This window comes from Anarrhichthys ocellatus, unplaced genomic scaffold (assembly GCF_004355925.1).
Source record: "Anarrhichthys ocellatus isolate YVR2014 unplaced genomic scaffold, GSC_Weel_1.0 scaffold14, whole genome shotgun sequence".
NCBI lineage: Eukaryota > Metazoa > Chordata > Actinopteri > Perciformes > Anarhichadidae > Anarrhichthys > Anarrhichthys ocellatus.
The window spans coordinates 5,898,066-5,922,322 of NW_022280044.1; the positions used below are offsets into that span (position 1 = coordinate 5,898,066).

General features: G+C 41.5%; 1 protein-coding gene across 1 annotated transcript in view; it reads right to left on the reverse strand.

The window, feature by feature from the left end:
• ptprua (protein tyrosine phosphatase receptor type Ua) overlaps window positions 1–24,257 on the reverse strand; it is a 159,130-nt gene that overhangs the window by 58,622 nt on the left and 76,251 nt on the right. Inside the window, exons 3-6 of the mRNA XM_031854238.1 lie at window positions 19,225–19,496; window positions 9,659–9,740; window positions 3,523–3,638; window positions 254–425 (exon numbers count right to left, since the gene is read on the reverse strand). Coding sequence (XP_031710098.1) covers window positions 254–425; window positions 3,523–3,638; window positions 9,659–9,740; window positions 19,225–19,496 — 642 coding nt within the window. The remainder of the gene's footprint in view (window positions 1–253; window positions 426–3,522; window positions 3,639–9,658; window positions 9,741–19,224; window positions 19,497–24,257) is intronic.

The window sequence follows — 24,257 nt, forward strand, 5'->3', positions numbered from 1 at the left end:
ATATATATATATATATATATATATATATATATATATATATATATGGATTGCAATATATAATTATATTCAGTTATTATATTACAGTCACTAATTCCATTTAAAAAAATGTTCTCAGGCCGGGCAGTTGGATAGAGGGTATATATAAGTCCCATCTGTGTGTTTAGTTAAGAACTAACCTCTAAAAAAATGTCCTTCTTGTAACTCTTTCCCAACACTGGTCAAATTAGTCACATGTTCCCTAAATCTAGCTTACCTCTGACAATGAGTTCTCCAAAGTTGGAGACGGCGGCGCCCCTGGGGGACAGAGTGATGCAGCGGTACAGGTCCTGCTCCCCACGCTGTGCCTCGACATGGAAAGACGCCATCAGCCGCTTGTGGCTCAACCTCGACAGCAGGGATGTGTCCAGCACCACGCTGTTTCTCCGCTGACAGACGCACACACGGAGAGAAGGCAGCAAATGAGCAACCGCACATGTTTACCTGAAGTCTATTCAAGTGATTAAAAATGGGCAGCAGGCTGAGACAAAGACAAAGGAGGGTTGGAATTAGCTGCAAGCGAGGGCAAGATAACAAATGCTTGATAAATGTCACCGGTAACAATAGTGTTTACACTCGTGAGGCCGCTGACACAGGCCTCCTGGGTTGCTGTTCCCAACACGGGGGCTCGAGCTGACAGCTCCTCATCTTTGCCATACTAATGTGTCAGCGCTTCAGGCACACTGGCAATTGGCTCAACCAGTGGAACAACACTCGCAATGAGCTGTTTCAGGTGCGAGCTACAATATATATATGCAGCTCCTTCACAGAATAAGCAGATTCTTATGTAAACTGTCGCCTGCTCTTGTTTTATTTTTTCTTCAAGTAAGTGGGTTTGACATCTGTATGTTTTTAATTGGTTTAGGAGGATAGGGGGAAAATGCCGTGCTATAAGAAAATGTGAAATTGCATGTAGAGTGGCTGGGTGCTACTGCCTAAAGCTACAGATTAGAACGCGTTTTAACTTTAGTATCAATATAATCTGTCTCTTCTTTTGGAAACTTTATGTTTTTTCTTTTTTTATGTTTGCTACTTTTCAGTTCGATAGACTCTTCAAAGTGCAGCATCCACATTTTATGTTTTTCACATGGGTCACCTAAAAACTATGCAACATTAAAATCCACCTGCAGGCTTTTAAAACAAATAAATGCTTCCATTAGCCAAGTCTGCATCACATTGTTAGCAAGAGTTGTTGCAATAAAGAACTCAGGTTTGGACTCGTTGCTGTTTAAAATGTACTGTACGTATATAGCGTTTGAGACAGCCGTCTGCAGTCTGGGCCAGAGGACAGCTGAGGAAATATGATGCTAATTGTTTAAGAAACATTATGCTAACTATTTGTTTGGACTACCTTAATGGAAAACAGAGTGGAGGTGAGCAGCTACAGACTGGTCCAGAGAGGACCTCCCCCGAACCAGGAGATCAAAAGGAAAGCAGCAATTAGCAGACTCAGTGCTGATGATCAAACGCGCCCCGAACAACAAATGGAGGAACAGAAGGCAGTAATGGGTTGTGAAATATCTCTATTTTCTGCTGTTATCAGGTTTACTTTTTTTCTTCTTCTTTTAATGAGAAAAGTAGGGAGGAGCTGAAGAGAGTGTTGACTTACGAAGAGAAGTTCACTGCAGCATACTGTCAAATTACAAAAGACAAGCCTTGCATTGTTGGTTTGCATTTTCTTGTGTGTGTGTTTGTGTAGCTCAGTCAACAAAGTCGCAAACTCTGAAACTGATAAAAAAAAAATAAAGTCTTTTTCACATGCCGATGATCTTCAAAGGCTTCAATTCAGAGATGAGAGAGGGGTGTGCGGAATGAAATGGGGTGGAAACACAAGGGATGGATCACCACGTGAACTGAGATCTCATTTGCAAGGCGCCTTCTCCCTGCTGCCATCATTTCAAAAGCACTTCGATGTGCATGCTTCAAGGCCAGAGGGGAAGAGTGGAGGCATTCAGGGATGGATTTCTGAAGACTAATATTAGCTCATATTGAAACTGGGAGAATTGAAACTATCTTCGGTTTGTGCATGAGAGAAACGACTTTAGGGGCTTTAGTAAACTAAATGCCACCACAATCAAAAAGCTGCAAAAGCAGAGGCGCAAACTTAATAATCATCCGAATCCTCAGATGACTCATTTCCCTGCAACACAACCATTAAAAGATAAACTCAGAGTCACACACTTGCTACATTATTCACAAAATTACGATATTATCACTGGTGTTATGCCGATGGTTAAGATAATGGCTCCCATTCCCTTTAACAACTACCACTGTAAACAGTTCATCTAAAGGTCAGAGGGGGTGACTTCAACTCTTTGCCATCAGGCAATTCAATTGAGTGCGATATTAATACAGATTCACTGTTGTACTTCCATTACGTTGGGGGACTTGTGGAGGACACATTTTAAAATAGAATAAAAATTGATGCAGCAGGAGCTGAGATTTCATCACTTGTAGTACGTTTTGTGGTCTAGTTCCACAGCAGCGTACCACACACCCATAATGTAACTCTTTTAATAGAAACCCTCCAAGCCGACAGCTTTCAAACTCAAAAACCCCCAGCTTGTGATGCAGGCGTTTAATTAAAATGCTGTTGTGGCCAAGATATGTAAGATATGTCACTTCAATAATTATTTCAGAGCTGCTGAAACTCCCTCGGAGCGTCTAGACAGGATTCAATCCAAATGTAGTGCACATTTTAACCATATTTCCAGAAAACGAATGCATGTTTCCGGTATGTGCATATTAGGAGTTGGTTCATTGAGATGGGGCTAGTTCTCCTGTCGGGTGCCATTAAATCAGTGCAGAAGAAGAAGCCGTCCCCAGATGACATCATTAAAAGAGCGCCAAGTCAAACCTCATCGTTTAAGTCTTCATGTATGTCATAATTCATCCACTAGGTGTGTATTCCATTTCAATCTCACATTAAAGATGATGAAGTGTAGAAAAGTCGGCATGTCTCCTTTAAGTGTTGATGTTGGATCTTTAGGGGGTCAGTGAGCAACACAACCCTCAGCTTGGCTATAATTGACTTTTCTTTAAAAGGGTTTGGTGTGCTCAGGTGTAGTTAAGTAACTAAGAAAAATGGCAATGCACAATTTAAATGATGACAGTTAGCCGTAAACTCCACTGTATCGTCTTTGTTAGCAGCTTGGATATCATGTTTATCCCGATACATGGTGCTCTAGGTGCCAGTAAGGTCTCTATATTCTCTTCACTGGTTTAGACTGAGCTCATGTAAACAGCAGCCTGAATGAGACTTAAACGGGAGCCGTGCATGCAAACTACTGTAAGCTGTTCTGTATAAGACTTTCAACTAAATGCCAAACAAGTCTTTCCCTTTATCCTTTGTGTTGGCTCCTCTTCCTACACTCTCCCATCCCATTCTATTATCCAGGTGCTGAGGTGTTTTGGTTTGACTGTTTCAGCAATGATAATAAGAAAAACACAGACACCCACACTTCACATACAGTATCTTGTTCTCACCTCCAGGAGGAAGGGCTCAATCTCAGAAACTTTGCCCGTGGCGACACACTGGAATGAGGCATTCTGCCCGGCATTCACCTCCACGTCACCCAGCCGAGAGAAATGAGGCACCTTGTCTGTGGAAGGAGGACACACACAGACACACAGACACACAGTGATGAAAGTGGCACATCTGGAGCTCAGCATCACTGTCTAAATATATCAAACACATTAAATGTGATTTATTCGGAGCCTGTACAATGACTACACACCCAGGCCCGGATACAACCACACGGACATGAATAAGATATAGAATACATATAGCAGAGTCGTGTATAATGAACTAACTGTATAACCATACCCAAAAATATTCTGCTAGATATTTAATATTCAACAAATGTACTGTATCGATTTGAAAGTATCAACTAAAGCTGTTTTTTGGAGCCAAGTAGAATAATCTTACCCCCATTGGCAGAGGTTTCCACTTATATAAAGAAAATACAGATCATAAGGCTGCATATGAGACAAAATAACTTATCAAGACAGACAGTTTTTGAAGATTACACCCACCCCAGCCAGACAAACGCAGACGTATAGACATTCCCCATTCGGTTTGACAGAGACACAGTTGCCTACGATCACAGAGACAATGTTTTTCTGCAGCATCAAATGCTGTTCTCATTTACACATTTATTAGGATTCTTCTGTATCTAGAGTCTGAATTACATTATTATTTAAAGTCCTATCAAGAACACAAGTATGTCCTTATTTTGTGTTTCTGTGGCTCCTGAATTATTACTCAAAAATCAAATGTCAAAAAAATATGAAACAGTAAAAACTGAGACTCAAACGAAGGCTGATTTAACCAGGCGATTAACTGAACATGCTTATTAAAGACATGCATAAGGAATGCGTCCGTTGAAACGCATGTGCATTGTGTTTATCAAATGACATACCCCGCAGTTAGTTAGTACACCCGTCTCTGCCAGTATACACAAACAGCTTTACATTTGTTTACTGTAATGTGTGAAACACCATATGGCCGCACAGAGCAGTAATAAATCCACAGTGTCGTCATTTAATATAGAGCAACATATTTTCAGCTCATTTCTTTAAGGGATCCTGTGGAGTTCTCTGAAATACATTTAGTTTTTTTTCCCCCCCTTGAGATTAACAAACCGGTTAATTGCATTTCCTTCCTCATAACATATTGACAAATATGATGTTGTGGAATATATTTTGTACATTGTTACGTTCATTTTTTCTTAGCTAGCGGTCTTCCTTGCCTTTTGTTGGCACATTGCTACCTATTGGAGCATTACCACCACCAACATGCCAATCAGTGGAATAGCATGAAAAAGTCCAAACGAATACGTGCCACTTATGCTGGTCCATGCTAGTAGAACATGAGATATCAACAAAACTGGGGCCTTCTCATCGAAACATTGCCCCGCAGTTCCTCGAGTCATTTTCAGCTCTGTTCGGATCAATAAGAAAACCGCAGAGCACACGTATGATATACTGTATATATACAGTATGCGTCTCCGTCATTTCTAGTAATCAGTCTGTGATAATAATTTGAGTCACTGCAATGCAGACAAAAACGCCACACTGCTCCTGAGGAACGCCAGTGATTGATTTGAGTTGTTTTGATTCCGCTCCCCAAAAAGTCAATAATGTCTGTAAGCAATTATGCTTCAAAATGTGAAGATTACAGATTTTATTTTAAAAAGCAGACATTTTGACTTTGCATACTAAGAAAAGCACAACTGTCGCTATCTATTAACATCAAGGATGACCCAGACTGCCACGACCACAATACTATCACCCCGAATCTGAAGCAGCGGAATTAATTTCAACCATCATTCATTTTATTATTCACCTGAGCTTTTCCAACAGTGACTGTGTCAAAATGTCTTGGCTTACCGCTGAGAATGATTTAAAGCATCAGATGTCTGCTTGAGAAGAAGCGCTGCCCTTTTCTCATTACCGTGCACCTATTGTGAAGGGTGTACTTTGCAAATTCACTAATGCCTTACTTGGCCATATGTCAAGTTCCAAAATCCATTACATTAGATAAAAAGTATTGTGGTCTTCACTGTATCTAACAATTATCTTTCGAATATTAGCATTTCTAGAAGCAAATCTAACCTTCAAACATTTGCATTCATTCAAAAGTTGGCACGAAGTAAATCATTAACAACACACCCACGTACCTACAAACAAAAAATGGTTCTCTCACTCTTTTCACACGAGACAAAAGTTTATAAGAGTCGATATAAACTACTTTCATAATGTGTTTGGAGCACAGCTGACAATAATTATATTTTGTGCCAATATAAAATAGAACTGAAGTTCTAAAATAGAACTGAAGTTCTATTTTAAGCAGTCCCTGTTTCTTAACACAATTAATGTATGTTTGGCAGATACATGTCTAAACCAGCATTAGCCAGTATGACTAAAAAAAGAAATTACCTTTATTTTAACGCTATATGAACAGATCTGAAAAATTACTACCAACATTACAGTTCTAGACAAATGGTAACGATTGGGATACAGGTTATAGTCCCACAGTTAACGCTGGTGTTTGAGGGTTCAAATTTAAACAAATAACCTCAGCTGGCTAACACAATTTATTTCTAACACTAGCAGACAGCAAGAGATGTTTTGCTATCAAGAATAATGCCTGCTTCCGACACAATATGAACACGATGGTCAGTACCGGGTCAGCACCTATACTTTGATATTTTTTTCACCAAATTTAGCTAAAAAAATTTAGCTAGCTTCATAATAACTACTGAATATTGGATTTCTAGCTTACTTACCTTTCCACTGTCAATAATTCAGAAGCAAGTACTGTGAAAATGTTGCATCTCTGTGACATCTGTTAAAGTCTATTTTAGAAATTAAACAAGTGCATCTTACTCAACTGGAGTCATATAAACCTGCTGTTTTCATGTTGATGGTTATTCTCTGCAGCTCCACGGAAAAAAAGAACACGCTGAACACAGATTTAGGATGAAATAGATTCTCTAATGTGACGGGTGGGAAGTTACAGTAACACAGGCTCTGTTTATAATAACCTTTATATTAGACACGAACAACAATGACTGATACTTTTGCTGTGGTGTGACATGTTCTGGGCAAACTGTTTCTACTGGACACCAATGTGATGGACAAAATATAATTCAGACGGAGAGGCTGGCGCTATTCACACAAGACCCACTTTTATCTTTGGTTTCCACAGTAACCAAAAGCAACATCTGGCTGAGGATGGGACGATAGAAATTGCATCTCCCATTTGACCTATTGCCTCATTTTCTCTTTCCTCTCCGCAGCCCTTTTCATGCTCTAGTCCGCCAATAAGCAATGAGAGAGGGAAACAAATTTCCTCAGGCAGCATATCAAACAACACAATTTCCCACGTATAAACCTCGTACGTTTTACAAACTCTGCAGACTAGAATTAAAGCTGAAGTGAAGAGTGAACTGTAAAACTGAACTACAGCAAAGTATACACCCTGGCCTGTAGAGAATAGCCGTGGTGCCAGTCAGAGTATTCCGTCTGGAGAAAACAAGCATAAACTCAGTCATCTTTTTAGACAAGCGTTCACAGACCCAATTATAGGAGGAGTCATTTGAGGACGAGGCAGTTGCATTAATAGTTCCTGAGAAAATGTAATTTAAAATCCAAAAGCCCAGTAGTGTGGATGTGTGACCTTAATTAATACAGTTAAACATAAATGCGACCAAGGTAATGTGATTCTCAAATGCATTGCGACTGTCTGAGATGTTGGTTCTCCAGATTCGCAATGCTGCCTTGTATTCTTGATGCAGGAGAGATTGGTCCTGACTGAAACGCGTGTTTAGAATAAAGACGCGGACTCCAGAGGAAAACAACACGAATGTTGAGTAGCAGTTGCCTTTGACTTGAATCTTTCCAAAGGGGGAGAATACCATTATTCTTGCTGCCTGTGGGGAAATTTATGCCAGCTTACTAATGTTTACTTACATCTTTGTGTGATAGTGTGTGTTTTTAATGGTCGTTACGGGCGACTGCTCCTGCAGCTACACACCAGATAGTACAAAAGTATAGTGATTGCACAGATATGGCTTTTTCTGTCCTTGGCCTATGTTTGTGTACGAGCAGATGAGCGGGAATATAAAGTGTGCTCTATGGTTCATGTATTTATGCTGTAAAATATATATAAAGCCGTTCCTGGCAGGGACACTGTCACCTAATTTGAGCTAATAGGCATGTGGCGGGTTCGACTGCCACCATCTGGCAACAAGGCTAAACCCAGCCTAAGCAGCATAACGAAGGGACCTGGCAACGCTATACCTACCCAAAACCACCATGGAAACGCATCCTGCTCCTTTGAGGATGTGGTGACAGAATTCAAGGTATCAGAGTTTGAGATGAGCTTGCGATGGTTTTAGAAAATGTTATTTCGGTTCATCTGCTTGTTTCCCAGACAGGGTTCAAGGATTTGTATTGTGCGCCTGCCTGATTTTTTTAGTTGAGCCAGAAAGGGGATATCTGCATTTCATGAGCTAATGAATCCCCTACATTATCATTCATTAACATTTCCCCACGATTATGCGGCTGCAAAGCACTGTTACCGTTCTCACAGAAGGCCAGTGTCGAGCGAAGCAAGGTTTGATAGTAATACTAGGTTTCTGAACAACAATACAAGTGTCAGTATTGTTGAATATAAGCTTCAATAAGTTCATGTATGAGGGGCAATGTTTAAAGTTGCATGACATTTTTTGGGCCACATTAGAGCAGCAAAACAATCTAAATACATAACATATTACATAATAAAAAGTTGTTGACACATTTACAGTCATTTGAGCTCCGTTTTGATCCGTGCCAACCTCTGAGAAAATAAATATCTGGGTCTCTAGCTGCTGGAAGCTCCGTAATGTTCACCAGACCACACACTTTGCCTGCCTGCCTTTTGGTGCCAGGCAGTAAAGCATACAATGGGTTCATTAAAGCTTTCTCACTTAAAATAATGTCCTGCTGCAGCTGAAAAACGGGGTTGATAAGGTGGTTTTAATACAGGAGAGTTTTAAAACTTCAGAGTTTACAGATAATTTGTTGTGGGATTCGTCAAAACGAGCAACATCTTGCACATAACCCACAGCCATCTCATCCAGTGTCAATATAAAATATTTAGTGCAGCTTTAACATATAAATTGGAGCAACTATATCCTAGAAAACCCTAAAAACATCACAAGATCATTTTCATTTCACCTCTGCCTCTTAAACTCAAATCAACCAACATGATGCAATGAAACCCTCGCTGAAACAACTGGAATTCAACACACAAATATTAAGTCAACTAATAATAATAGACACAAAAACAATTATCTAAACTGTATATGTGTGGAGTCTAATGACAACCTTGCATTATACCGAATTTTGGTGAGTGGCATTCCATCAAAAATCTATTATGTCAAACACTGCATTATATCACAATTTTCAAATCATATTATTTTCTGTTCTGACACCATGTTATGTCTTTTTACAAGTCAGCATGGTTCACTGCAGCTTTAACAATGAGGACTACTTCCAGGGAGACCAATTACAACAGATTTGGCTCTTGTCTATGGCGTCCAAAAGTGATAATCATCTTGAAAACAGCACAGCAGTGAAAGTTTGTTAAGAACATCTACACAGAGCCTGAGTACTAAAGGATTGAGGGGGGTATAATGGTATAATCAGAACAGAACAGAACATAATGTAACACTACCGGCGCCCATAAAGCTCCAAACCCCTTGATATCCAAGTGATGACAAAGAAAAGAAAACTCCCAGAGAGGCTCAAAGTACAACCACTAACTGTCCTTTTCCTGCCTGTAACATCCCATTAGCTCTAAAAGCACCCGACTGTGAGCATTGCGATCAGAGGGAAAGGTCAGTCATTGTGCCCCGGACAAAAGAGAAGCCTCCTGCTGTGTTATTGTGGATGTGACACTCGGACAGGTAATGTGCTTCAGTTGCCCCCCTGTCAGCCGGATTGGCTCATAGTCTTCAATCACCTCCTGGAAACTGCTCCTGAAGTTTCCTGGCTCGGGTTTTTTTCCTTGTTCAGCCGGCCTCTCTCCCCGGGCTCAGTAAAGGTCAGCAGGTAGTGCAGAACGGGTACTTACAACAAGGGTAATTGAGCAGCACAATGTCGTCCAAGGCGATGTAGCCCTGTCGTTCTTCGGAAATGGTCCCTTCAAAGATGACCTGTGGAGACAATGGATAAATTAAATGACTGCAGAACATTACATCTTGAGTGGCAGGTAGACTGACAATATAGGAAATTAGGAGGATGGGGTCCAAAGGCCTGTCACGAACCGACATGAACAGATTCTTCCATTAGTTCCACCGTACATTTAAAAGAAAGCTCAGTTGTAAAACTTACTATTGCCATTAAAATGGTAATCTGGAGAGTTTCTTGTATTTTTGGTCCAGTTTTACTTTTACAGCAACAAAAGAATATATTTGCAAAAGCCCCTCAGAATCCAAAAACAAGACATCTTTAAAGCCACTATTTTGTAATATAAAGCTAAAGGTTAAACAGGAGGAAAAAAATGAAATGGCACGGATGCCAAGATCTGCACCAACACTGGCCTGAACTGATCCGAATGCAAGGCACCTGACAGTTTGTGGTTTCAGTTGAGTGAAGGTAAATCGTATCAGTAGGCGTCTAGATTTGCATGTTCTTTTCTGCAAAATGCACATTAGTTAGCTCTCAGTTAGTGACTATTGATTGTACACTTCTTGCTAAGATGACTTTAGGGATATTTTGAGTATATACTGTAATAAATCTTACTATCACAGCTCAGACATGTTCTACAGCATTAGGTTAAGTGTTAGGCTCATCATTTCAATTGCAATCAATTTGCTTTTTTTCCCCCCTTAGGCTGGTGGACAAGGCTTATCAAATAACTCGGAGAGTAAGTGTGTTGAGAGTTTATTCTAAGCATCTTTGGTGCATTATTTTATTGACCTTGCAGTGTTTGATGGGCATGCAGTCAACATGATTTCAAAAGCAATTAGACCACAAGATACTAAAAGTCTCCACTGAAATCAATAGTACAAATGCAACTGTCTCTAGCCACCTGCAGTAGCTTAGTCCGTTGGGACTTGCCAGGACGGTCGCCAGTTCAGGTCCCAGCACGGACCAGCACGGACCAGCTCGGGGTGGGGACTGGTAGCTGGAGAGGTGCCAGTTCGCCTCTGAGGTGCCTTTGAGCACCGAACCTCTAAACTGCTCCCCGGGCGCTGTAGATTAGCTGCCCCCTTTTAAATACTAGGACGGGGTAAATAAACTGTGTAATGTGCTGTCTGACAATAAAAGTTGATTTACCGATTTACATGTACACTTACAGATTTGAAGACTGGAGAAGTGACAGGATACCATTATGAATTGAACCCCAGTGCACAGAGCTGTCACTCTGATTCAAAGACACTCAGCAGTGAAATGTGGAGCGAAGCATAGCAATCTGTTCAGCTTGTACGTCATTGTTCAATTACACATGTCCAACAATACATATTGCAACGTACTGTAAACAACAACAAAAAACAACAACACATAAGCTAAAAAGACAACAAAGTACTTGTGGTTACATGCTCATTGGTAAACAAGCCTGAAAACTAAAATCATAAAAGGGAACAACAACCTGCTACTTTAGAATCCATAGGTGAGAGTTCACTTTTGAAGCACTTGTAAATGGCAAAAGAAAAACGTGTAAATGTTAAAACAAACTAAAAAAATGCGTTTAGTCTTCAAGTCCCAGCTCACCAAGCCATATAGTGCAAAAAACATGAATAAATCCCTCTTGTAACCCTTTTATCAATCCATACGGCAGCAGCAGAAGTCCTTAAACGCAGCCTAAATATTCACTTTGTCATCTAAATGAGCCGGGAGCATGCAGAGCCTCAAAGTGAATCGGGAGGCCTCCCAGAGTGCGACAAAGTCATTCTGGGTTTCCGAGTAGTAATTACAGTCAGCAGAGCCTAAATCAAGACACTCTTCACTTATAACGGCTGCAGCATGACAAACTCTGAACTTAAGGGTTGAGTGCATTAACAACTGGTTAGATGAAAGCTGTGACTACATTTTGTGTGTGTGTGTGTGTGTGTGTGTGTGGCAGCTACTGTTTAGCCCACACTTACTACGTGTACTTATCTATGCCAAAGTCCAGTGGAAGCCAGACTGTGACTCTGACGGGCAATAGATTGCGATGTTGACAATGCATCAGGCTTTAAGTGCCAAGGGCCAATCAATACCACAAAAAGGCCTTGGCAGATGGATACACACTAAGGCTTTCTTTCCACTCATTTATTTTTTTATTTTTTATTCCTATGTCGGGCCATTAGAGACGTCAGACCGATTAACTCTTCAATACATCACGCGTCAACGCACCGACCACCATTGATTCCCTCAGCCTCGCGCTTTGAGCAATCATTAAGCTCCTCTGCATCTGCCCTCACTTAAAAGAAAAGTGCTTGAGTATGACTGTGCCAGACATCGACGCACTTGGCATCCGATAGCTGCGCACAAACACCAGATATTATGCAAATGGGTAAAGCAGGATCCCCTTCTACTTTGCACATAGAACGCAGGGCAGTGGAAATGAAACGATTTGCTGAATGTTTGAGGAGCGCAGTGGAGCCGGTGATGGAGACGGTACGGTGGCCCTGAGAGCTCAATGCTCTGCAGAAAACACGGAGCAAATAGATAAAACCTTCACCAATTTAACACATATATAACGTATCTAAACTCACTGCAAATAAAAGGCAACAAAGCCAAACAGACAACACAACCAAATGATAAAAAGTTGCCGCAAATACAGACAACACAAGCAAGTTTCTGTATTTGGTTGTTTGGCGGTTCTGTATGTATTTGCAATACATTTCAGTCTTTGGTTGTGTTGTATGTATTTGTAGCGTGTTCGTGCTGTATTTGCAACTTGTTTCTTTATTTGATTGTGTTTTCTGTATTTCCAGTGTAATTTTGTATTTGGTTGTTTTGTCTGTATTTTGCTGTGTTGTCTGTGTTTTCTGTAGTTGCAGCAGTTCTTTATATTTGGCTGTGTTTTTATGTATTTGGCTTTGTTTTCTGTCTCCATATTCTTCATACATTCCTGGATGTTGGGCTGTCAGGGCCGCCGTAGCAAGGAGATATAAAAAGATGTACGGAGAAAAAAATCAGTGCAGGGAAAGGCAGTGGGAGAAACACATGACATAGGAGGAGGAGATTGAAAGTAGATGGGGGGGGGGGGAGACCTTAAGCCACACTGATATTGTTTGTCGTGACGGGGCCTGATAGCATCTTTAATATTTGATAGCAAAGTTTCACCCTTTTCCAGTACTCTCACAACTAGGCACGGAGGAAAATCGATTTCTGCAAAGACTATAAGAGATAGATTTGTCCAATTGAGAGTATCCAGTTGAAGGCGATGTCATTCTCCAGCTTTTCTCAGCCTCTCTCAGGCTTTTGTTGTGATGAGCAACAACAAAAAAAAGAAGAGGCCTGTAACACTGCAAAGGCACAATCTGTGAAGTGTGAACCAAGGTTTGGTTTACTGCAAGCAGCAGGGTGCCATCTCCCAGGGTGTCATCGTCAGCGACCAAAGGAAATGACACGAGAAACAAATTTGAATCCGGAAAAAAGAGTTTTGGCACAAGAACAGCGGTGTAGACAGTTTGAGGAGACGAACGCAGCTGGACAGTCACATGTGATGTTAAAAAGCATGCAAGCATGTTAATATGCGCCTCCTGCTGTGTCGTGTTTGGCTCATAAAATTCAATGCCGCAGAATTGATAGTGTAGCATAACAAAAAATCCATAGTACAAACCAGGAGGCCTCTCAGTGAATACATAAAACCAGTGGTGGCAGTAAAAGGTATTCCATTAAAAATAAGATTTGAACAGTAATTAAATATGTTTAACTTTTGGTTTTCATCATAGCGCTGCAGAAATTATTTATGCGTTTGCATTAATGATAAAGCTCTCAGTTGATTTGTGGACATCATCAATCTCCGAGACGACTTTGATTGTTCTGTTAATTTCTCCAGCTAGCGTGAGGCCAACACTATTGATCCCTATCGACAATGTGGCAGTGAAACATTGAAATGTACGACGTGCAATTGGACCTGCCATCTTGTCTCTGCAGGCGGAAGAAATAAAGTGAGGTATACAATAGCTCCACTGCAGCGTGCTGTGTGTGTGATTGTGTGTGTGTGGGGGGGCTTTGCATAACTATCAACAGTGGTGGGACCCAGCATTGTTACACATTCACCAACAGTGGACTGGCAGGTGAGCAGGGGCCATTTTAGATGTCCACTGTTGGTCATGTTTTAATCATGCCAACATCATGGCATCATGGGGGTATCTAACAGGCTATACCGGAAGAATCACACTACTTGAAGATGATTTTTTTATTATTTCTTTGTTTAAAAAGAAGGCTCAACTTAAGTGCATATACTCATTAGTTTCTCACTAGATGTGTTAAAATGGAGGGCTAACAAGAAGGCAGGGGATTGCAAGTACTCTGAAATCAAAAAAAGAAAAACATGAACAAATAAAAGGGTCAGCAGTAAAATCACTCTTTTCATTCAAATGAACCACTCAAAACACGTCTCACATCAGACTTTAACTAGACCTTTAAAATTGTTTCAGTCCCAAAACAACTTCCCCGACCCGTTGTCACAGGAACATGATTTCTATCAATTGCATCCACAATCTGCTTGTATAGGAATTCAATTTGTTTGTTGATGCACGAAACTAAAAAAGGTCCGCTCTTCTACTACGCAGATTAACTGATCCCTTGTATGAAACAATTGCCCTCTAAGAAAGCATGGAGCGACATTTACACTCAAGCATGGAAACTAAAAACAAGAAATGAAGTATTCTTACAAGAGAATAATAATGTAAATGCAGTGACGTAGTTTTGTGGCAATGATTATGAAATTTCTGCCAAATACATTTGTAGACTAGCAGTTAATTAAGAGGCGAAAGTGCATTGAGTAGCTGCTATTGAGCCTCATCTGGATGATAAACAGCAGAAAAAAATACATTTTCTAGTGTATAGTGTACAAAATGTGAAGATTTACATTCAAGTCACAGATTGGAAACCCACACCTCAAACTTCTTTATATCCATGGAGTGTATCGGACCTGGTAGGTTGCTCACCTCTCTGTGACTACATGTCAACAGCAGCAAGCCAGTAATCGAAGCAGGGACTGTGGGGGGAGCCAATTTACTCACCTCTATTTTCCCTGTTTAACCATTCTGGATCCCTCTGCACGGCATGCACACACACTAAACAGTGAGGCTGATGTCAATTAGATGAAAATTGCACTGAATTACCTGCATGCTAGTTTCCTGTGAACCCCTTGTGGTTAGGTAGGCAATCTGAACGCAGGGCAGGAATGGCGGACCCCCGCGACCGCGAATAAAAAGTACTTTTTAGAGATGTAATTACTGGATGTAAATACATCAAAAGAAAATATGCTCACCATATATAGTACCAAAAAATGGGATTGATTCTATGAATTTTCATGAATTACAACTTTAAAATCCAAAATGTCCTGACCTTGCTGTGGTCCTTGCTGGTGGTACTTTCCCTTGTGACTAAAGCTAATAGGTTTATCGAACCTTATTTTTGCAACACTGCTTCACTGCCTGGGTGAAGGAAGGTGACGGGTTAAGAAAAAAACATTACAATAGGTAAGCAAAAGAGAGAGAGAGAGAGAGAGAGAGAGAGAGAGAGAGAGAGGGGAAAGATAAGAGAGAAGGGGACCTAATGGCGAGATGCACTGGGAATTAAGATGGTGGGATAAGGAGGACAAAACGGCCAGGGAGTGAAGCCTGGAATAAAAAACAAAATACATTTTAAAGGAGAGGAGCCAGCGTTTCCAAAAGAGCACCTCTTTAACACCTATTTTACTTCCCAAATCCAGGCTGACAGGGAGAGAGTGAACCAGTCTGATCAATGTTCTCTTCTGTCCTTCAATGCCATGACTATCTAAAGTCCAATTTCCAAGAAAAAAAGAATCTTCAAGTCAAGCAGTGTCTGATCCACAAGGGTTAGATGGCGAGGTCATGAACTCAGCCAGATGACACATGCATGGAATCAGATTGTCAGCCAGTACAAGTTTAAGCAACGGTATACTGAAGATATCAGTGCTATTAAACTCTCTAAAGAAGAAATGATATTGGTTGCATTATGGAAAAAGTAGGATTTAGCGTTTTGAGGGTTTGAGTCAGGATATCTACCTTCTTCTTATTTTTTTATCGGTCTCTTGTGAGTTTCCCAACTTTATGGAAGTGCATTAATAAATCGTTAACGTTCCCTTTTAATGGCTAAATGGAAGAATTTGACAGTGTGCCAAAACTTCTCTATTCCTTTACACTGTTGACAGGCGAAGCAGTTCCAACCGTAATGAATGGGATGAACCAGAAAAGGTTCTAATTTATAGCACAAAATGCACCTTCAACAATGGCCATTTGAAACCCAGAAATATTGGCATTGAATTTTGAAATCTCATATCAGTAAAAGCAAAATGCAAAGGTTGATCACAGTCCAACATATCTCTGAGGCAGTCTGTCTTTCCTGAGGGTGTTGATGCTCGCTGATCACTAGATATTGTTTTTTCTATTTAATCTCAATCGCCACTACCACCAGCAGCCACACACCAACACACACACACACACACACACACACACACACACACACACACTTTCTCCTCCAAGCCCTCTGAAGTGGTAGTCTTTTCTCTCTAGGTGGAGCTGCTCCTCTGCGGCCTGCAGGGGCTGATCTGTTGGCTGGGAGTGCTGGACAGTGATTGTTATCGATGGATGAGTGGAGCCCTGTGGGGCCTACGCTGAGCTTTGAGTAGTAGCAGCAGGAGCTGCTGAGGAGAGAAGGAGCTTTCCCTGGGCAAAAAAGGAAGAGGGGAACACAAAAAGAAAAACAAAAGGCACCGCGCCTGACTCCAAGCCTCACTCCCGTCCCTCTCCGCACAGCAGATTGACATACTTTGTTCCTGCAGGCTTATGTTTAAGGCTCCTCACTCATCTGCACAGCTTTACGTGCTTCATTATGTGCTGCCGATCAGCCAGGTTTATAAGACAAATAAAGCAATCTGTTCTGTGTCTACACTCCGGGCGGGAAGACTTTAGAGAACAGCGCCTGCTCATCACTCAGGCAGCTTGGACATACATCACCAGAGTAGTAGATGACATTGCTTATGCACGCCTGTCCAAATGGTAAACACTGCGGCGCAAAGCAAATTCCCCGCACGGGCTGTCTTGTCTGATTGTACACCTCCCCCAACCCCCCCCCTCTGAGAGCGCCCGCCCCCTGCCTCCACCTCCTCCTCTGCTATGGTGCGCGGCAGACAAACTTCCAACATCCACACAGACGAGAAGAAAAATCATTACTTTAAATCAGTTTGGCTATTTGTGAGAGTCGCTCAGGACAGGAGAGCTGAGGATGGTGAAGCGCAAGCTGTCCTCATTGATCTGTGCAGCCCTCTAATCTCATTAACTGGCTCTTGATTTATTGAGATGGGGCCCAGAGTGCGCCAAGGTTATGGAAGCAAACACCAGGCCCGCTCCCCCGCACCGAGGGTCGCATGGAATTGAGGTCAATTGACTGTTCGGCGGACCCACGCTCCCACAATCCCTTACGCCAGCCACTGCCTTCTCATTAACGTCTGTTCTGTGGTGGGGCAGGGGGGTTGTAGGAGGCAGCAGACTTAGTGGGAAGAAAGAGAGCGTTAGGGAATAAATTATTGCCCGTAATGAGGTGAGGCAGGGCTGCATCCAGTCATCAGAATCTTACAAGCTACACAACAGTGCTAATAATGCAGCATCGACAATACAGGCTTCAAACGGAGCTATTGATTACACTGCAGGACGCAGGTAAATTGACTAATAAATAAAGATACAATGCAAACAGTCGCCCACTGTAATTATACACCTATTGAGCAACTATGATATACGACACAGATGCAATTAGCTAATTTTTGCATGTGGTTTGAAGGATAGGGGATGATAATACAGCTGCTGAGGCCGCCAGTATAGCCACGGTTCTGTACTGAGACCACTGAGCAGCTCAGTGGAGCAGCTGGTGGTTTAGTGCCTTGCTAACTGACACCTCACGTTTATTTAATAAAGGGGGCAATGATCTACAAGGGCTGACATCATAATCATGATATTTCATTTGTCCAATATCAATACACATCAGGTCAAAATTAGCCGACAAGACAAGAATCCATGCTAGCGGCTTTGTGAGACTGGACTTCAGCACAGAGATAGTTTAAGCTAAATGCTAACAATAGCATGTGAACACGCTCAGAATGCTAATGCTAGCGAGCAGTGTAATGTTTCTCATAAGTTATATTCCCTGTCTTAGTTCAGGTGCAGTTAGTTTAGTTATGCTATATGTTAGCATGCTAACAAAAAAACAAAAACACGCTCATTTAGTTCAGCTACAATTTTACAAAACAACGGCATGACATGATGATTTCATCCCAATGCATCCTAACGCATCATATCACAAGTAGACTAACTGATGAAGCCGTTTACCATTTAATACATCATCACAATTTGGCAGAACCCACTCTCATGTCTTATTCAGCCTGAGTTCCATATCAAATATAGTAATTTCATATTGATAAGAAATGAAGCTGTGACGGATAAGAAAATCCTTTGTAAGTATCCATTTGTGAAGCTGTAACTGTGTGTGATTATTTATGTCGATAAACCAATAAAGTAACGAATCCGTTATCGATATGACAATCATTTGTCTGTCAATCAACTCATTACTTAGCTATCAGTTTACTAATATTGTCAGCAACAGCTGATAGGATGGTATTGGATTTTTGAAGGGCAACTCCAGAAATTAATTTTGCACTTCCATAAAGTTGGGAACTCACAAGAAACAGATAAAAAAAAGATCGAAGCAGCAGTGATATCCTGACTTTTAGTCCCTAGTATTGGTTAAGCTCCAAAACCAATAGATCCTACACTTCCCATAATTCAACTCTGTAGCATCTTTCCTTAGATCCTTCCTTAATCCCTACGTCTGTCAAATTTGATACCCCTAGTTTAAAAGTTATTCTTTTAAAACTTCAGAAAGAAAAAGTTAGAAAGTTCCCCTCCAGAAGACAATTTTACAAGCTAAGCAGTCCTCTCCATGAAAAGCAAACTGATCTGTGGTGTGCTCCATTAACTACAAGTGACAGTGCTCCGGTGTTTATGTCAAATTCACATATATTGGACAGAAGAAGAACAGCACTTCAAGTTTAAAATGGCTTGGAGCTACAAATGTTCTTTCTCTTCTATGTAACAAAAATGAATCTCAAATAATGGGAGCATTTGACAGCTTTTTTGCTTTTTTAGAGATACAGTTAAACAATGTTGGACTCTGGACAAAATGTGGTGGGTATCTGTGGGTTTTTACGCTGTTGTTTGATTTTGTAAATCTGTAATTACCCTCTAGCATAGAGCAGCATTTATAGAAGACAACAGTGTGTTCTCACTTCAGCACATCATGTCGTAGGTCGTCATCACTCGTAAAAAGCTGAGAAAATAGGTTTTCAGATCCCACATATCTCCACCAATATGACTTATATATATGAAAACATAACTACTCCAACCTTGGTGTTGGTGGGGGTAATCAATGCAGGTCCTATATTTGTTTAACTCTCACCTGGTATTCACTGGGCCAGAAAGTGCTGACAGCGAGCTCCACCTGGTGCCACTGGCGTCCCTGGGAGCCCGAGATATTCCACACAGCGCTGCCCTTGGGGCCCCCGTTAACCCGGATGTAGACCTGCAGGTCCCCGGGGCTGTGGCCGTCGCGGCTGTACAGGAAGTAGCTGAACTGGATGCAGTGGGTGTCGTTCTCGCTGAGGGGGAGCAGGAGCAGCTGAGCTCGCTGGCCCCCGAAATGCTGCGAGGAGTTGACCACCATGAAGGACCCTGGAGGGGAAGACGGAAGATAAGGACACGTTAGACGACTGTATGTGCACATATCAAATACTGCTCATTTTACATTTCAGTTATTATTGGCAGTCTCTCAAAGGCAGCTTACTGAGAGCAACTTGAACAGGTAAAGAGCAGTGTGAAAGTTTAGTGTGAATAAAACACAACGACCTTGCCAGGGTACTTCCATACACACTTCATAAATAGCAGGAATTTCAGCATCTTCACCTGCCAGATAAGTGCTGATTGACCTGAAGTATAAGAAAATAACAAGATACAACTCTTTGGGCTTCAACTGTAACACAACCCAGGATAGATATGTCATGTTAGTTTTCACCCGCTGAAGAACGGCTGCCTCTTTTTTTTATTTTTAAACCCCTAAAATGAGTCTGAGAGCCAAGGTTGACAGGCTCAAGGTTGTTACCCAGAATATCTGTGTGATCCTCTCTGGCTATTTGTCCGTATTTGGTCAGTCTCTGCTTCTTCCTGCTTTCACAAGGCTTCCATCAGTTTTGCCGCGCTGCCTCAGATCTGGCGTGTTCAAAGCCGCAGCGCTGAGTGTCAGATTGGCCTTTCATTTTGGACTGAGGTTCATAGAGTCACTGCTGGCTCTCTCATCCCGGCAGCACAGCAGAGATCCCGTGGCGTGAGAGGAGCACCACAATGGACGGGAGGGGGAATGGGGGGGCTTTGCCTTTGACTGCGGCCTTCACAGTAATGGGGAAGCTCAATTTAAAGTGAAAAACAAAAACTGAAAAAAATGACTTTGTAAGCACATTTGTAGTCTAGGCCACAAGTCGATGCCTTTTCACCTCTAAAAATAACACATCATGTCTCTAAATAAAATGTAAATTGTAATACATCCTGAAAACCATCAGGAATAAAAGTTGCACCTTTAAAACTATTAGTCACATATCATAAAATGTGAGATGTCCATGTCTTTTTTTTTTTTCACCCCTTATGTCAAATGTAGGTTTTATTTCCTCATTAAAATCAATGTTTTTGTGACTCTAGATTACGAGCCAGACATGGACTGTGCAAAACAACAAACACAGGGATCAGGCCACCCAGCGTTTATGTATTTTTAGATGGTCGCTATCTCAAACCAAGTGGCCCTGCCATGACTCGGCCCAAAGAGAGGTCAGACCAATCGTACTTCTTACAGCCTGTCTGATGTGCAAAGGTTTGAGAGCAGGAGAATCGGAAGCATCAGGCAATGTCACACTCGGCAAGAAAAGGCAAAAGAAAATAAAAGTCGGACATGCTCGTCATTCTAATAGGGCCTTGTGAGAAGGCCAGATCCTCCAACTGGAACTTGGTGCTAGAGGGAAAAAAAACTTCTAAGGACTCTGTAGCACTGAACACGCTCCTAGTTATTTGTTTGGGAGAGATGCAGTGGCAATTGTTTTCACCAGATCTAACTCTTACTCCTGGGTAGGCTGAATACACTGCATACAGTATAAATCCACATTTGGAGAAAAACATCAAGCCAAATGAATGTAATGCAAAGTCTACACACGATAAAATATAAAAAATGTATATATACTACATATATACATATATACTAAACTCAAGAAAAGATTATTCCTTTCTTCCAGAGAATGTTTTAACATCATAGCGTCTGAATTGTTTTCACTGCTCATAACTATTACCTGGTTTTAATCTGGTTTTAATAAGCGCATACAAAATGCCACTGTTTTCTCATTAGACAATGTTCAAAATCAAAGGAGGAAGTACTTTTGTATGCCCTTCTATGTGGTGGCTTGGGAAATAAGTCAGGAAAACAGAGACTCATCACAGACCTTTTACAATTTGCATTTGCCTTTTATTATTCTGTTTGCCTTTTATTGTTTCAGTCACCTTACCCTAACTCTGAAAGAGAAACACTACTCAAACAGACGTTATCGCAACAACACAAATGCCAGAAAGGGGAATAAAAAGCTGATAAATGTTTTACGATCAGCTGAGGTGGCAAAAATTTGTGAATATATAAATAGAAGATGAAAAGAGATGCGATAAAAGCTGACGGAATCCGACACACCCCAAACTTGTTCCAGGTCTAGCCCGTCTCCTTTTCCATAACTGCTATTAAAAAAAAAACACATGATACAAGTGGTTTAGAAGAAATATATTCATTTATGAAAAAGACACAAATGCTGCAAAAGAAGATATCTCTACTGGTGCATGATGTATTTTGTAATCTTGTCACGACCTCTCATATTCAGATGATGGACACACAATGAATCAGTTATTTTACCAAAATTTCAGAAATTCCCTTGCGCAACATTTTAAATGAATAAAAGTCCTAAAAGTTTGAAATAAAGCTCCAGAAACGTTGAAGGTTGAGTGGATAGAATATTCATTATCCATGTGATCCCTCTTTAACTTTGGGTATTTAGAAGAAAACGGTTCCCTGAAACAAAGTTAAAATCCGCTGCCTTGAGTGATTTCTGCTTTTCTCATCACCAGCATCACTCAAATCATCCATTCAGAACTTCTGCTCTCAAAATATATGTTTTTCTTAGTAACTTCATGAATAAATGTTCAACAGGGTTGAAGATAAACACAAGGAGACAAAAGGACGGGCAGTAAGCTGTCTGTGTTTATTACCTTGGACTGGTTAAAGTGGCCTTGGGGATCACGTGGTTCTCCTCCCTAACTTCTAATCTTCCAATCATCATCAACATCACATCGACTCTTTGATGCCAGCAGGAGAGAGTGCTAATTGCGCTCATAACCTTCACATTCGGTGCTGTCGGCGCGAGGTGGCCGCGGTGGACGAGCGAAAGCAGTGGGATCGTGGGTAGTGTAGTTTTGCCTTCGTACTCCAGTTGAGCAAGAGCGCAATCAGAGCCCTGCCTCCTGCCATTAATCACACTGACACCGGTATTAAGCCATAATGGCAACCGAGGGAATGCTTAAACCAGAGAGATGGCTGTAATACGCACACACTGACATGCAGGACACATATTAACGCGCACACACTCTCCTGTCTCTCTCTCACACACACACACACACACACAGTTCACAGGCCCAAAAGCAGACTCCGATCCAAGTCCTGTTGACCTTCCCTAGAGAAAGAACTGGCTTCCTCTTTTTAACCTCCCCCGTCATTCCTCTTCCTCAATTCATTTCCTCTGCCTCCTTTTTCACTTCCGCTTCTTTCATCTCCTAATCCTTCACCTCCACCAGCTCCTTTTCATCCAAATTCTGTGAAATGTAAACATACCTAAACAAGCATAAATATCATGTTGTTTCACTCACACACAAAAGGTTCGCCATCTGTTTTTCTGCTGTCAAGTAAAGGCAAAAACCAGGGAAAAATATCCGTGAGGATATTTCATTAATGGGTGGAGTCATTTTTGTATAAGAAACAGTCCAGTAAATAATTCCCGCTGTTATTTTAGATGTGTGTTTCTTCTGAGTGCAGCTCGTTATTGAGGCAAAGCGTTATCAAGTGGTTTTTAAAGCCTCAGCAGTGATAAAGTTGCATAATTTAGTTTTCAAAAGTCACCTGGAGTCTGGTTTACTGTCTGGCTTGGAGTGTGCCTTGTTTGCTTGGTCAGAGTGACAGGAGGAAGAAGAAAAGCAACAAAAAACAAACATAATTCAGGTCAGGCCCACGGACAACCTGCACATAAAGAGCTTTAAAATGCATGTCACACAAAGCCACCCTGACCACTCTCTGCTCCCTCCCTCGGCTCCGTCTTCCCTGCACCAAAAGTACAGATGGGATGTTAAACTGCCAGAAACATCCTGTGATAACAAGCCGCTGCTGTCCTTTGAGATCTCGCTGTATTCTTGGACATCGCTGATATTTTCCTCTCCGTCACCTGCTCGTGAGACGAAGCCGGGCAGGCTCTGGCTTAGTCCCCCCCCCCCACCCCCACACCTCCCACAAAACCATCACCGCCGCTGCTACTTTGATGTGCAAGCTCTCGGGGGGGCTCTGTGGCTAAATTGCTTTTTCTTCAGCTACGAGAGCTGGACCCCCTCATTGTTGTAGGGCAAGTCTCCAACTGTTCTTATGACAGGACTGCACTGGGGAACAAATGAGGGGGAGACAGTGAAGACGCATTCTGTAGCCTCAGCTACAGCAATGCTGGTTTTCTCATTATATTCAAATATCTTTATGCAACTGTGGTAAACCAAATATAGACATTGCCTCTACAGTATCTCTGTTATTGTGCGCTCCCGTCTGCGTTTTGTTTCAGCTGAAGCCACCTGGTGGTCGTAAGACAGGAGAACAAGCCAGTAAACTGCTTTGTGTAAGAAGATGTAAAGCCGCTATGAAATGGCGTCTTTAGCTTCTCAACTTGATGCAAGCTTTTTTGAGATGAGTCAAGCCTGCTCATAATTGATCACTGTCGATCACCACAACAATGCATTGCCAGCAAGATTTATCTGTGACTTGCTGTGACGCCACACTGACACCAGCAACGATAGCCGCGTGAGACTGCAGGTTTAAGATCCAGGTACAGCAATACCTCTTTGCATGATGGGAAACTCTCACGCCACGGATCTAAGAGCTCAGAAGTTTGTGTCACTAACAATATTCTATACAAACTCTTCATGTTCTGAGTTTATTAGTCTTATTTATAAGCTCTCTGTAAACAGTGAGAGTGAATAAGGAATTTAATCTTTTAATCTGCAGATTATTTTCTCGATTAATCAATTAATCATTTGGTCTAAGAAACGTCAGTAAACAGTGAAAATGCCCATCGCAATATTCCAGAGCACAAGGTGACATCACTAATT